At 42.7% G+C, this 12306-nt stretch overlaps 1 protein-coding gene across 1 annotated transcript in view; it reads left to right on the top strand.

The window, feature by feature from the left end:
• Positions 1 to 11609, top strand: part of RYR1 (ryanodine receptor 1) — a 127521-nt gene extending 115912 nt beyond the window's left edge. Inside the window, 16 exon segments of the mRNA XM_044305921.1 lie at positions 167 to 252; positions 2391 to 2574; positions 2976 to 3062; positions 3157 to 3381; positions 3470 to 3600; positions 3705 to 3747; positions 3830 to 3960; positions 4517 to 4577; positions 5934 to 6080; positions 6287 to 6307; positions 6309 to 6422; positions 7049 to 7205; positions 7329 to 7393; positions 8297 to 8397; positions 8479 to 8530; positions 10230 to 11609. Of these exon segments, the coding sequence (XP_044161856.1) occupies positions 167 to 252; positions 2391 to 2574; positions 2976 to 3062; positions 3157 to 3381; positions 3470 to 3600; positions 3705 to 3747; positions 3830 to 3960; positions 4517 to 4577; positions 5934 to 6080; positions 6287 to 6307; positions 6309 to 6422; positions 7049 to 7205; positions 7329 to 7393; positions 8297 to 8397; positions 8479 to 8530; positions 10230 to 10325 (1701 nt within the window). The 3' untranslated portion in view covers positions 10326 to 11609.
• The last annotated feature ends 697 nt before the right edge of the window (positions 11610 to 12306 follow it).

The following is a 12306-nucleotide window of genomic DNA, read 5'->3' on the forward strand; positions in this document are numbered from 1 at the left end:
ACTTTTAGGACTTGTGTGAAAATCTGATGTAGTTTTAGGTCAAATTTGAGCAGAAATATAGAAGATTACGAATGATTCACAAACTTTTAAGTACCACTATATAACCAAATGTTCAACCATATAACACATTTCCATAATAATAATGACTATGAATCTTTACTTGTAGGAGGACGACGTTCCCGTTCATTTGGATGGTGCTCCAGAAGAGCAGCCAGTGGAAGAAGCACCAGAGCCAGAACCGGAAAAAGCAGAGTGAGTATCAAGGTTTTGAGGAATACCTTAAACGGTAACTCATAGTAATGTCAGAAGTTTTAGTAGGGTCTGGGTGCTTAATCTTCACACTGTCCGTTAAAACTCTGAGTGTGGTGCCCCTTTGTTTCTGTTCAGCTCCGCCGCTTGGCTCTCCAAGAGAGTGATGTACAGATTCTGAGTGGAAGTCCAAAAAACTTTCTATGAATCTGTACACCATTTGCTCCATTCTCTAAGGAGAGCCAAGCAGAACAGCACAGAAGTGAAGGGGCACATTGCCTCGCTGAGCTTTTCTTCTGCTTAATTTTAACAATTGTCAGGGTCTCAACACCTGGATCCCCACCAATCATCATAATGTTAGGTTGTGTCTGCCCCTTCGTTTTAGCAATCAGAAAATGAAGTTCAGTAGGGGGTCTTTACGCACATTATTCTGTTTGACAAGTGGGGATAAATATATATTTTGTGGGTATTCGCTCTGGTAGACAGGGTAAGCGGACGCAATACAGAGGCAAAAACCAGTTGGTAAAGCAAAACTTCAGTGTTTATTCACACATAAGGAAAAAACTAAATGACAGTTCGCAGTCTTGGTGTTAGTTCACAAAATGGAAAGTCCAAGGAACAAAACGATCAGTCTTTCCACCAACGGTCCACAACAGGCTTTAGGGGGCCTGTTTCCTAGCATGCGGCTCTCAGCCCTCCAGCATGGCGCAAAGCCTCAGATCCCGAACACAGACTGACTGCGCTCCCCTGTCAGAGAGGAGTGATCCACACCACTTGACAGTGCTGACTACTTTTAAACCTGCCGAAGCTCCAGCCTGGAACGTGGGGAGTAGCCACCCACCCAGCACTTTGGCTACCGTCCCGGATCAGCTTTACAGCCATACTAAACAGCTGAATTGTCAGACTGCAATCTGCAATACTGACACTTCAGGGGAAAAAAAACGTCTCTTACCTCACCGAGGCCACGAACCTTGGTGACACGCATCGACCATCAATGATGGCCCCTTGTTCCTTCCTACAATATATATAATTAAACAGTGCCAGTCGTGTCCATGAGTTGTGCATTCTATTGTGACTCAGATCTATTTAAGTGAAGATGTGGCCTGTTTCCATCATGGCACTGTTTCTTGAACATTACTGAGGCCCAACAAGAAAAATGAATATCGGGTCAATTCTAACTTTGCACTAGAACATCTGTTTGATTGTGCAGCAAGCCCCATGAGGAACCAGAGTAGAACATAGGATTGGTAGTGGCTCTGATTATAGGATGTGTCACAGTGGTTTCCCTCAGGCCATTTCTCCCTAAGGCTGGTGTACTGAAAGAAGGGGGCACCCTTTCTTCCCTCGGGGCACACCCTGTAGTTGGGAAATGCTGCCTAATGGTAGTTTGGGGTGCCCTTGATGTTGGTGGCTGTATGGGTGCCTGCCAGGAGGTTTAGTAGTGCAATGGCCAATGTCTGGTATGGTAGGAGTCAGGAAACCAGGCCAGAGGTAGAAAAATAAACATCTCTTTTTTTCTTTTGTGTAAAATAGGAGTTGTAGTACATGGCACTCTTGGTTTGCTATCTTGTTAAAGTCTCTCTCTCTCTCTATAATCTCTAGCTAGAAACTGTAATGGCTGTAGTGTCCACTGTGGGATACAGGTTTTAAAGGCATGTCTGGCCAGGATGTGGTTAAATGTGATGGGTGTCATAACTGTAGTCCCTCACAAGCAGCAAAATCTGTATAGTTGTAATAAAAGGTTTCCTTGCTGACTCCAATGCTTGGCATGCAGATTTCCTTCTTTCTTTTTCTCTTTCTTGCTGTGGCAGAAGCAATAACTTTCACAGAGATTGGTTGGTGTGTGGATCCTGAGGCCGACGATAAAGAAGCACATAGGACTTGCTTCGTCTCTCCTAACACACTCTAGACTAGAGCTCTATCTGGACAGGAAGTAGGACCAGCCCACTCCTGCCAAGATGGAGAGGAACAGGCTGGTTAACCTTGTCCCTGCCAACCATACCAGATCATGCCGGGTGTACAGATAACAGTATATAATATAACAATAGGAATAAACCATTTGTATATACTCCTCATACTGGGGTACTGCAATTGCACCTACACATAATTGCACCCCTTATATTTCCTTTCACTATATACAGTTCAGAAAATGGAGAGAAGGGTGAAGTTGTGGAAGAAGAAGCTCCACCTCCTGAGGAACCCAGGGAGCCAGAGGTCACTGAAGCACCAAAGAAGAAGGCAACCGTAAAAGAAAGGAAACCAGAAACTTCAGACGGAGGATTTGAATTCTGGAATGAACTGGAGATCCAGAGAATAAAATTCTTGGTTAGTTACGGTTCCTCTTAACTTTGCAATGTTGAAATACAGCCCTAAGCATAAACTTAAACTGCTGGATCGATTATCCCATGCGAGCTAATACAGCTTCTAAAACAATTAAATTTTAATTAATTTAATCAATTACCGTATTTATTACAACATTCACTATTGAGGTGACTTCAAAGTGTTAGTAGCAGCTTCCTGCCTCTGTTAACATACACAAATTGTAGTGTCCTGCATAAAAAATAAAAATAAATTATAATCTTTATTGCTTTCTCCATAAAAAAATATAAATATACAAAGCATATCCTGCATATTCATTTATTATACAATTATGATAATGTATCATATCCCATAGCTATGAATATCTATCCACTTATGTTTTATTAATTTTTTTATTTCCTTTCCAGAATTATCTGTCTAGGAATTTCTACAACCTTCGGTTCCTAGCGCTCTTCTTGGCATTCGCTATTAATTTCATTCTGCTCTTCTACAAGGTGAGTTTCAGGAACATCACCAATGAGCTGTATTCAGTGATAATATGATATTTGATAGTCACTTCCATAGTTAACCTTACATTGATATTTGCAGGTATCTGATTCCCCAAAAGGTGAGGATGATTTTGAAGGTTCTGGATTACAGGAAGATCTACTCATTCTGGATGAGGGAAGCGGCGATGAGGAAGATGAGGAAGATAGTGTGGTATATTTCTTCTTGGAGGAAAGCACGGGATATATGCAGCCAACCTTGTATCTTTTGTCTGTAGTCCATACTCTCATTGCCTTCCTGTGCATCATTGGCTACAACTGTCTGAAGGTGAAGTTGACGTCTTGAAAGTCCATAGCACACCATGTCATATATGGCAGTGGACTCAAGGATTAAATATGGCTTGTCTGTTCACTAGGTACCACTAGTCATCTTCAAACGGGAGAAAGAGTTGGCACGTAAACTGGAATTCGATGGTGTCTATATTACAGAGCAGCCAGAGGATGATGACATAAAAGGGCAGTGGGATCGCCTGGTCTTAAATACTCCGTAAGTTCCCAAAGTAGGAGGAAAAGAGTTCAACGTTTCACAACTGGAGTGAAGAAATCTTGATGTTTGCTGATTTCTTTTGACATTTTATCTATCTTTTGTAGATCGTTTCCAAGCAATTACTGGGACAAATTTGTTAAACGAAAGGTAAAAGCCTTTGATGCATCAACATAGTATGAACTGGTATCTATCTCAGCTTCGCCCTTAATAAACCCTTCTCTTCTTCCAGGTACTGGATAAATATGGAGACATCTATGGCCGTGAAAGAATCGCAGAACTGTTGGGAATAGACCTGGCCAGTTTGGAAATCACCTCGCAGAATGGGAAGAAACGAGAGCCAGATAAATCTCTCCTAACATGGTGGGTCTATGTCTTATTCTGTCTACGTCACCCATGGTCCTTAAGTATTTGTGATATCTTATCTAGATTGAGTTCCATCACAAATTTACACTTAAGGTGGTCACAAGAGATGGATGTCGTCTTGGGCCAGCCAATCATCTAATGCCACTGGGGATGTCCTGACCCATTCCTGATGGCAGATGTTGGGGTAAACACATGGGGTCAGACATTTTGGGTTTCTCACAGGGGGAGATTAGCCGCTGCCAGACACTTCTCATTAGCCTCTTCCCATGAAGAACACATGCACCCTCAGCCAAGCCCTGTGTCATACTCCATCCCCAATGTCATGCACTAGTTATAACACAGTCTATCAGTTTTGCTCGGAGTGTTCATTTAATAACTAAATGTATCCTCAAATTTACCCAAATGAACTAGAGTATGTTCCATATCATTTTATTTCTGTCCTTAGTTGTCATACAGTTTTCTCATATTGTGTTCGTTCATGACCTGTAATGGAACATTTCATTGTCTATCCAGCTATGTCCTGACTTAAATATGTACTCTTTCCTTACTACAGGATCACCTCCATTGACATAAAGTACCAGATCTGGAAATTTGGAGTTGTCTTCACAAATAATGTGAGTACTGTTTTTAAACTAGACTACAGCTTAGGCAGTGTGCTAGGTTTGCTTAAAGAGACCATTCCCGTATGGAGACTTACTGGAAGTGCTCAATAGTATGGAGACTTATTGGCAATGCTCCATTGTAAAAGAATATGCAAAGAGGCATCTCCCATGGTAAGAGAACTGTCTCGCTAATGCCACCTTGTGAAAGTGGCTCCCTAGGAGTCAAATCTGACTTTTTTAACAAGCATTGGGACATGACAGGAGTCTCCATACACAGCTGGCCTCTTTAAGGAAACCTAGCACACTACCTAAGCTGCATCGCACTCAGCCAGAATCCTACTCTGTACTGACGAGGGGCAAGCACCCGAAACAGCTCTCTATGGATGGATATTTGGCTTAGGCTAGTTTCCCTTGTCATGTCACAAGGCTTCTTGAAAAGTCAGAATTTTGACTCATAGGGGGCCATTTCTACAAAGTGGCACTAGCAAGATGTTTCTCTTTCCTTGGGCAATACCTCTTTGCAAACCATATTGCAATAACTTGTTAGGTTCTTTATGGGAAAAGGTTACGGAACTTTAATGGTACTATGATAGAATATTATCTCCCCCTTATGAGATAATGGAGGCTAAAACCTGGATCTGTATTGTAGCTGCCACTAGTAGGGGGTGTATGGTTTGATACTAGGCAGTATAGCATGTTTCTTTCCATGATGACCATTCATCACTTGGTCGATACTGCACTCATCCAACCTTTCCTTTTAGGATAGTGGTGGTCACCCCAGCACATATTGGGCCTTTGGGTAACCTTCTTTCAATGACTTGCTTTTCCCAGCATTGGAGAGATGGCTATGCCCAATTAGGATCCATAAGGAAATGGTTCTCAACTCCAGTCCTCAGGACCCACCTACCGGTCATGATTTGAGAATATCCCACAGAATGAATACCTGTGGTAAGTCCTGATGCATTGACACCAATTTTATCACCTACTCAATACTAAGGAAATCCTGAAAACATGACCGGCAGGTGAGTCCTGAGGACTGGAATTGAGAACCACTGCCATAGGGGATACAGAAATAGCTAAGTAAAGGCACTCCTGCGTTTCATTATCTCCTGGTCACAATATGGAAGTGTGACCTCATTCAGTGTATGTTTGGTTGCATCCCTTCTGCAAGGCTCAGGCAAAACACTGCTGTCTGTATCAATAGGTTTCCCAGTAGTTGGACTACCACATTCATGATTCAATCTAATGATATACCATAAACGGGTATAGTAGGAGAACCCCTTTAGCTGTGCAGATGCTGTTCTTCTTTGGTAGTAATTCTTCCATATTAAAAAGTGCCATTCTCTTGTGTTCTTTTTGACCCCCTAGTCTTTCCTGTACCTGGTCTGGTATTTGGTCATGTCCCTTCTCGGACACTACAACAACTTCTTCTTTGCTGCTCATCTTCTGGATATCGCTATGGGAGTGAAGACCCTACGTACTATCCTGTCATCAGTTACTCACAACGGCAAACAGGTCTGAGGGAAATCCTTCACCGATCAGTCTAGGGGGCAGTAAATGGGAATGGGTCATGCAGACATACCTACCACAATATTGTGACTCAGGGAGTGCTCCTAAATTTTCCTGCACACCTAGTAGATAGAAATACTGTTCCAGAAATGTGTTTTTGTACTTTTTGTGTCCTGTTTGCCTCTCCTTAATTTTGTTTTATTTAATGGCAGCTCATGATGACAGTGGGACTTCCTGGCTGTGGTTGTATACCTCTATACAGTGGTCGCCTTTAACTTTTTCCGTAAATTCTATAACAAGAGTGAGGATGAAGATGAACCGGACATGAAGTGTGATGATATGATGACTGTGAGTATCATATCTGTATTTAAAGGCGGTGTTTACTAAACCCCTGTCCTGTAGATGTCCTAGAAGGGATTATCCTGTTCATGTATAGTTGCCAACAGTTCTGAATTTGCAGAGACAGTCCCAGCAAATTCGTTTCAGGCTGAAAATTGGTGGGGCTTATGTAAGCCCTATCCATAACTGGTTGGTTCTGGGTGGGTTTGGGCATTCCCTGGGCAGAGCTTATATGCCTCGAATTTACCAACAACAATGTTGGTAAGTATGTTCATGACTCCACAAAAATGGTAAGCCGCATTATAAAAGGCAACTCCCAGTCTGGTGCACCCAAGTCATCCATGTTTTCCATGGCTTTTGGCCATTTGTCCAAATGGCTACAATGCAATACTACATTTCTCCTGGAGTAGCCCCAGGTTGATCACTTGGTGAACTGTTATCTAAGATGGGACAACTCCTTTAAGGCCTCATACATGTCTATTGTTATGCATTATGTGACCATAGGTGCTCTCTGTGCTGTCCCTAAGAGTAATGCTACAAGTAGAAGATACCTACATAATACACTATCTGCATTTGATGACTAGTGTAAGTCTACTTGTCCTAATACACAATGCTTTGGACTCTATTCCATACAGTGTTACCTCTTCCATATGTATGTTGGTGTACGAGCCGGTGGAGGTATCGGTGATGAGATTGAAGACCCTGCAGGAGACGAGTATGAACTTTACCGTGTGGTGTTTGACATCACGTTCTTCTTCTTTGTCATCGTCATCCTTCTGGCCATCATTCAGGGTAGGCTACTCCTCTGTTGCCTTGTTCCCAGACATTGATGAATGCTTATCTGTCCAGTCTCAAGGCTTCATGAAAATGGTTAGAAATCATAACCCATAACTAATACATGTTCTTCTCCACCAGGTCTGATCATTGATGCTTTTGGAGAACTAAGAGACCAACAGGAACAAGTGAAGGAAGATATGGAGGTAACACTTTTCACTTGATTTATAAAAACTTTATAAAAGACCAATCAGACCACAGCTATTATTATTCAACAGGATTGATTGGATGGTATGGACAGCAAAGACAGATTTAGAGATGCCTTCATAAATCCCCCCCCCCCCTTAAAGCATTTTTGCAAACAATGTCTTTTGTGTCTATTTACCATTAAATGGTCCCATAGGCCTCTATTTCTCTGGATGCCAAAAGAGATCCAACATCTGACGGGATTTCCAATTTTTAGCTCCGCAGCCTTAGCTTTTCCATGCAGAGGATCAAGTAAAAAAAAAAAATACATATACCGTGCAGTATACTTTTTTTTTTGTATGGAGGGTGGATGCCATTCAGAGGCATCTATTTTATGGTCATAGTTCTCCTTCCTCCTATAGTAAATGGTCAAAAATATGCAATGTAAAAAGAGCCTACTATTTCTGCTACACAGGTCAACGTGTCACACTCCACTGATGACCTTAGCTCCACCACTAATCAATTTTCTTACTTATTACTTTATATTTCCCCTTTTTCTTTTAGAGTAGCCACTAGATATCAATCTTAAAAGGGTTGTACAGGATTAGGAAAACATGCCTGCTTTCTTCCAGTAACAGCGCCACACCTGTCCATGGGTTGTGTGCGGTATTGCAGTTTCACTGGCTCCATTGAGGCTTTGTCTTTGTAGATAGCGGCCATGCTTTTCTTATAACGTCCAACTCCTTGAAGAACATTGTGCAGCTCCTGCCTTTCTGTTAGATCTCATCCTCCAGACATTTACTACCTCGCCCCTCATCATTTCGCCTTATCCTCCTCTTGTGTTTCACTTTACTCCATCCTTTTGGTCCTGGAATTATTATTTTTTTCATAAAAACAACCATTTATTACTATTTTGTCTCCAGACCAAATGCTTCATCTGTGGCATTGGCAGTGATTACTTTGACACGACGCCGCACGGCTTTGAGACACATACCTTTGAAGAACATAACCTGGCCAATTATATGTGAGTAGTGGGAGCCTAAAGAAATGATGGGTCTATCTGTGAAAAGAGACGTCCTGACACATTCTGTACCCTCTGTCATAGGTTCTTCTTGATGTACCTCATTAACAAGGATGAGACAGAACACACTGGGCAGGTGAGCTTCTCTCCACCTTTACTCGTTTTATTGATTTGCATATTGTGGGGTTTGAGCCCCTTCCTTCTGGAAATCAGTGATGATCTGTGATCTAAAGTATTATCAGGTATCTGGATTTTCACATTAAAGGGGTTGTCCTTGTCCTGGTCCTTTTAGGGCTGTTTCACGCGAGCGAGTCCATTGCGGGAATCACGCTCCATGTGCGAGTGTGATCCTCTGCTCTGGACTTGCAGGAGCGCACGGCATTATCATGATTTATAATGCTATGTGCCTCTGCATGACCTTACTTCTACAGAATCATACTGACAGCTTTATGTCACTATGGTTCTGTGGAAAAAAGGCCACGCAGAGACACACAGCATTATAAATCATGATAATGCCCGTGCGCTCCTGCAAGTCCAGAGCAGAGGATCACAATCACACACGGAGCGCGATTCCCGCAATGGACTCGCTCGTGTGAAACAGCCCTTATACTGATGACCTATCCTTAGGCCCCTTTCACACGGGCGAGTATTCCGCGTGGGTGCAATGCGTGATGTGAACGCATTGCACTCGCACTGAATCCGGACCCATTCATTTCTATGGGGCTGTGCACACGAGCGGTGATTTTCACGCATCACTTGTGCGTTGCGTGAAAATCGCAGCATAGAAGTGAATGGGGCTGCGTGAAAATCGCAAGCATCCGCAAGCAAGTGCGGATGCGGTGCGATTTTCACGCACGATTGCTAGGAGACGATCGGGATGGAGACCCGATCATTATTATTTTCCCTTATAACATGGTTATAAGGGAAAATAATAGCATTCTGAATACAGAATGCATAGTACAATAGCGCTGGAGGGGTTAAAAAATAAAAAATAATTTAACTCACCTTAATCCACTTGATCGCGCAGCCCGGCTTCTCTTCTGTCGTCTTCTTTGCTGTGTGCAGGAAAAGGACCTGTGGTGACGTCACTCCGGTCATCACATGATCCATCACCATTTTAAAAGATCATGTGACGGACCATGTGATGACCGGAGTGACGTCACCACAGGTCCTTTTCCTGCACACAGCAAAGAAGAAGACAGAGGAGAAGCCGGGCTGCGCAATCAAGTGGATTAAGGTGAGTTAAATTATTTATTATTTTTTTTAACCCCTCCAGCGCTATTGTACTATGCATTCTGTATTCAGAATGCTATTATTTTCACTTATAACCATGTTATAAGGGAAAATAATACAATCTACAGAACACCTAACCCAAACCCGAACTTCTGTGAAGAAGTTCGGGTTTAGGTACCAAACATGCCGATTTTTCTCACGCGCATGCAAAACGCATTACAATATTTTGCACTCGCGTGGAAAGATCGCGCATTTTCCCGCAACGCACCCGCCTCTTATCCGGGCCAAAAATATGACGCCCGTGTGAAAGAGGCCTTAGGATATCCTGATTATATAATGCTGAAAAAATTGGTTGTCCAGGATTGGAACACAAAATGGCTGCTTTCTTCCAAAAAAAAAACAGCGCCACACCTGTCCTAAGGTTGTAGTATTGCAACTTGGATCAAAACTGCAATGCCAGACACATGCCCTGGACAGATGTGTTGCGGTTTCTTAAAGGAAGGCAGCCATGATTTTCTAATCCTGTGCAACCTCTTTAAATAAGCATGGTATCATATATAGAGTAGATGACATTGTGCATGACATGTTGCTTTCCCATGCAGGAGTCATATGTCTGGAAGATGTACCAAGAAAGGTGTTGGGATTTCTTCCCGGCTGGAGACTGTTTCCGGAAAACGTATGAAGATCAGCTTGGATAACGGACTTTTGACGCTTTAGATTAATTTAATCCAAACATCTGAAAGAGACTTTGGCGAGATAATCCACCTCCATCTCTTCTTACACAGAAGTGATTCTGAAGAGCATTGATTCACTAACTGGATAGTGTTATATCTTCAAAATCCAGATGTCTTTAATGATCACCTTACCACAGTCGCCAAGATTTCTGCAGAGCATCACGTCATTGATGTTCCTGCAGAGTGTTTTCTATTGATTCAAAGACTTTGCCAGGATTTGACATCATGAGTTTCAGGTTCTCAGAGGAGTTGCTTATTGCTCTCCTGGAACCTGTTGCCTCTATGTCCTTTCACTGCCACCAAGAATTTGCAAAGTATCGATATGTCTTCACTGCCAATGAAACCTTCCCTAGTGAAGTGCGGCTGCCTGGAATTGTGCAATGATAATCTACGGACTGAGATCGATAGTTTGTGTATTACTGTCACTTTATGTCACTCTTCCAATGGTGGTGAATCTTTTTGTCCTGCTAGATGTGACCCTTTCAACTTGTACTGGGTATAGGAGAATTTTTTTGTGTGCAAATAAGGGTTTAAAAAAAAAAAAGCTTGAGAACCTTCACCACTGATCTTTGAACACAATACACAACCTTCAAATCTGCCGGTAGTTTATCCTAGAATTGTGGTAATTCTGATTTGCAGATATTTCATCTGTACAGAGGCAACCACTGGGCGGCCTCATGGTTACATCGCAATTTGATGTTTGCTTTTGATTAGTTAGCTACTCTTATTCCGTATCGAGTTGCAGAGATATTCTGTTTTCCAAAAATGAAAAATATAAGAACTAATTAGGAAATGTCATAAGTTCTGTTAGATTCTGAATTGACTTTGCCCAGCTTTGTGTTCCCCTGCGTCATATGATAGCGACTGGCACTGTCCATAGGCCCGGACAGTCAGACACAAGCACAAAGTTTTATGGCCGCTTCTGCAAGTTGTCGTCACTGTTGATGGGGATGTTACTTGTGTTCGCTCTACTTCTAGTGCCTTATACCTCCCAAAATAGGAGAAATACCACAGTTTTACATGAGGGTTACGTGGGGTTAGTATGAACCTGTACCATATTGCCGCAGGGGACACCTGACTCCTTAGTTCGATGGCTGCCTGAATATGGTCATTGGATGGTACTGTGTGTGTTGGTACCATCCCGTTTCTTATTCTATGAGAGAGAACAACACCCACCCACCAATCAGCAATATATTCCCTGTGGCTTCAGGATCTATGGAGATACATATAGATTATCCAGCTGCAATATACAGGGGGGGGGGGGGGGGGAGGTGAGCGCTCACTGTGCAACATTTTGTCTTTTTTGTCTGTAATAAAATATTTATTGATGACGCTGTAAGGTTTGTGTTCTTTTCATCCCTGCGAACACAATGACCCACATCTATCTCCAGAATCGGGGTCCCCTTATCCCCACCTCCAATCTACTGTAGCGCGGCGGCTCTCCTGTGGTTATGCCGTGAATATCTAAGACGGCACAATCCCTATAAATAATACTGTTGAGGGATCTTTTCTTAGAATTCTGTGTTGTGCAGTTCCTTTATCCCTCCTGAAAATGCATGTCTAAATTGCCATCTAGGTGTTAGCATGTCTATTTTTCAATGGGTGAGTCCCTTCACGGTGCCAGACTGCTTTTTGACATACTTCCGGGAGTGTATCTAGAGTTCTATGGGCCCCAGGACAAATTTTGGACATAGATCCCTTTCCCCCGTTACTCTGGCGGTCGCTGCCAGTTTGTGGCCGTAAGTCCACGTGACCACTACATCCATTCACTGGCCTTAGTGGTCACGTGCCATACATGAAGGTATCACTGTTGGGGTCAGCGACTGGCTGCAGAGGATACGTGAAGGTACAGCATGTCATCTCTGCAAAAAAAGAAAAGCAAGGGACCAGGGAGGTACATTATTGCAGGTGCAGTAAGTGTTCACTTTTCCTACAGCGCCTCCGC

Source organism: Bufo gargarizans, chromosome 9 (genome assembly GCF_014858855.1).
Source record: "Bufo gargarizans isolate SCDJY-AF-19 chromosome 9, ASM1485885v1, whole genome shotgun sequence".
Lineage (NCBI taxonomy): Eukaryota > Metazoa > Chordata > Amphibia > Anura > Bufonidae > Bufo > Bufo gargarizans.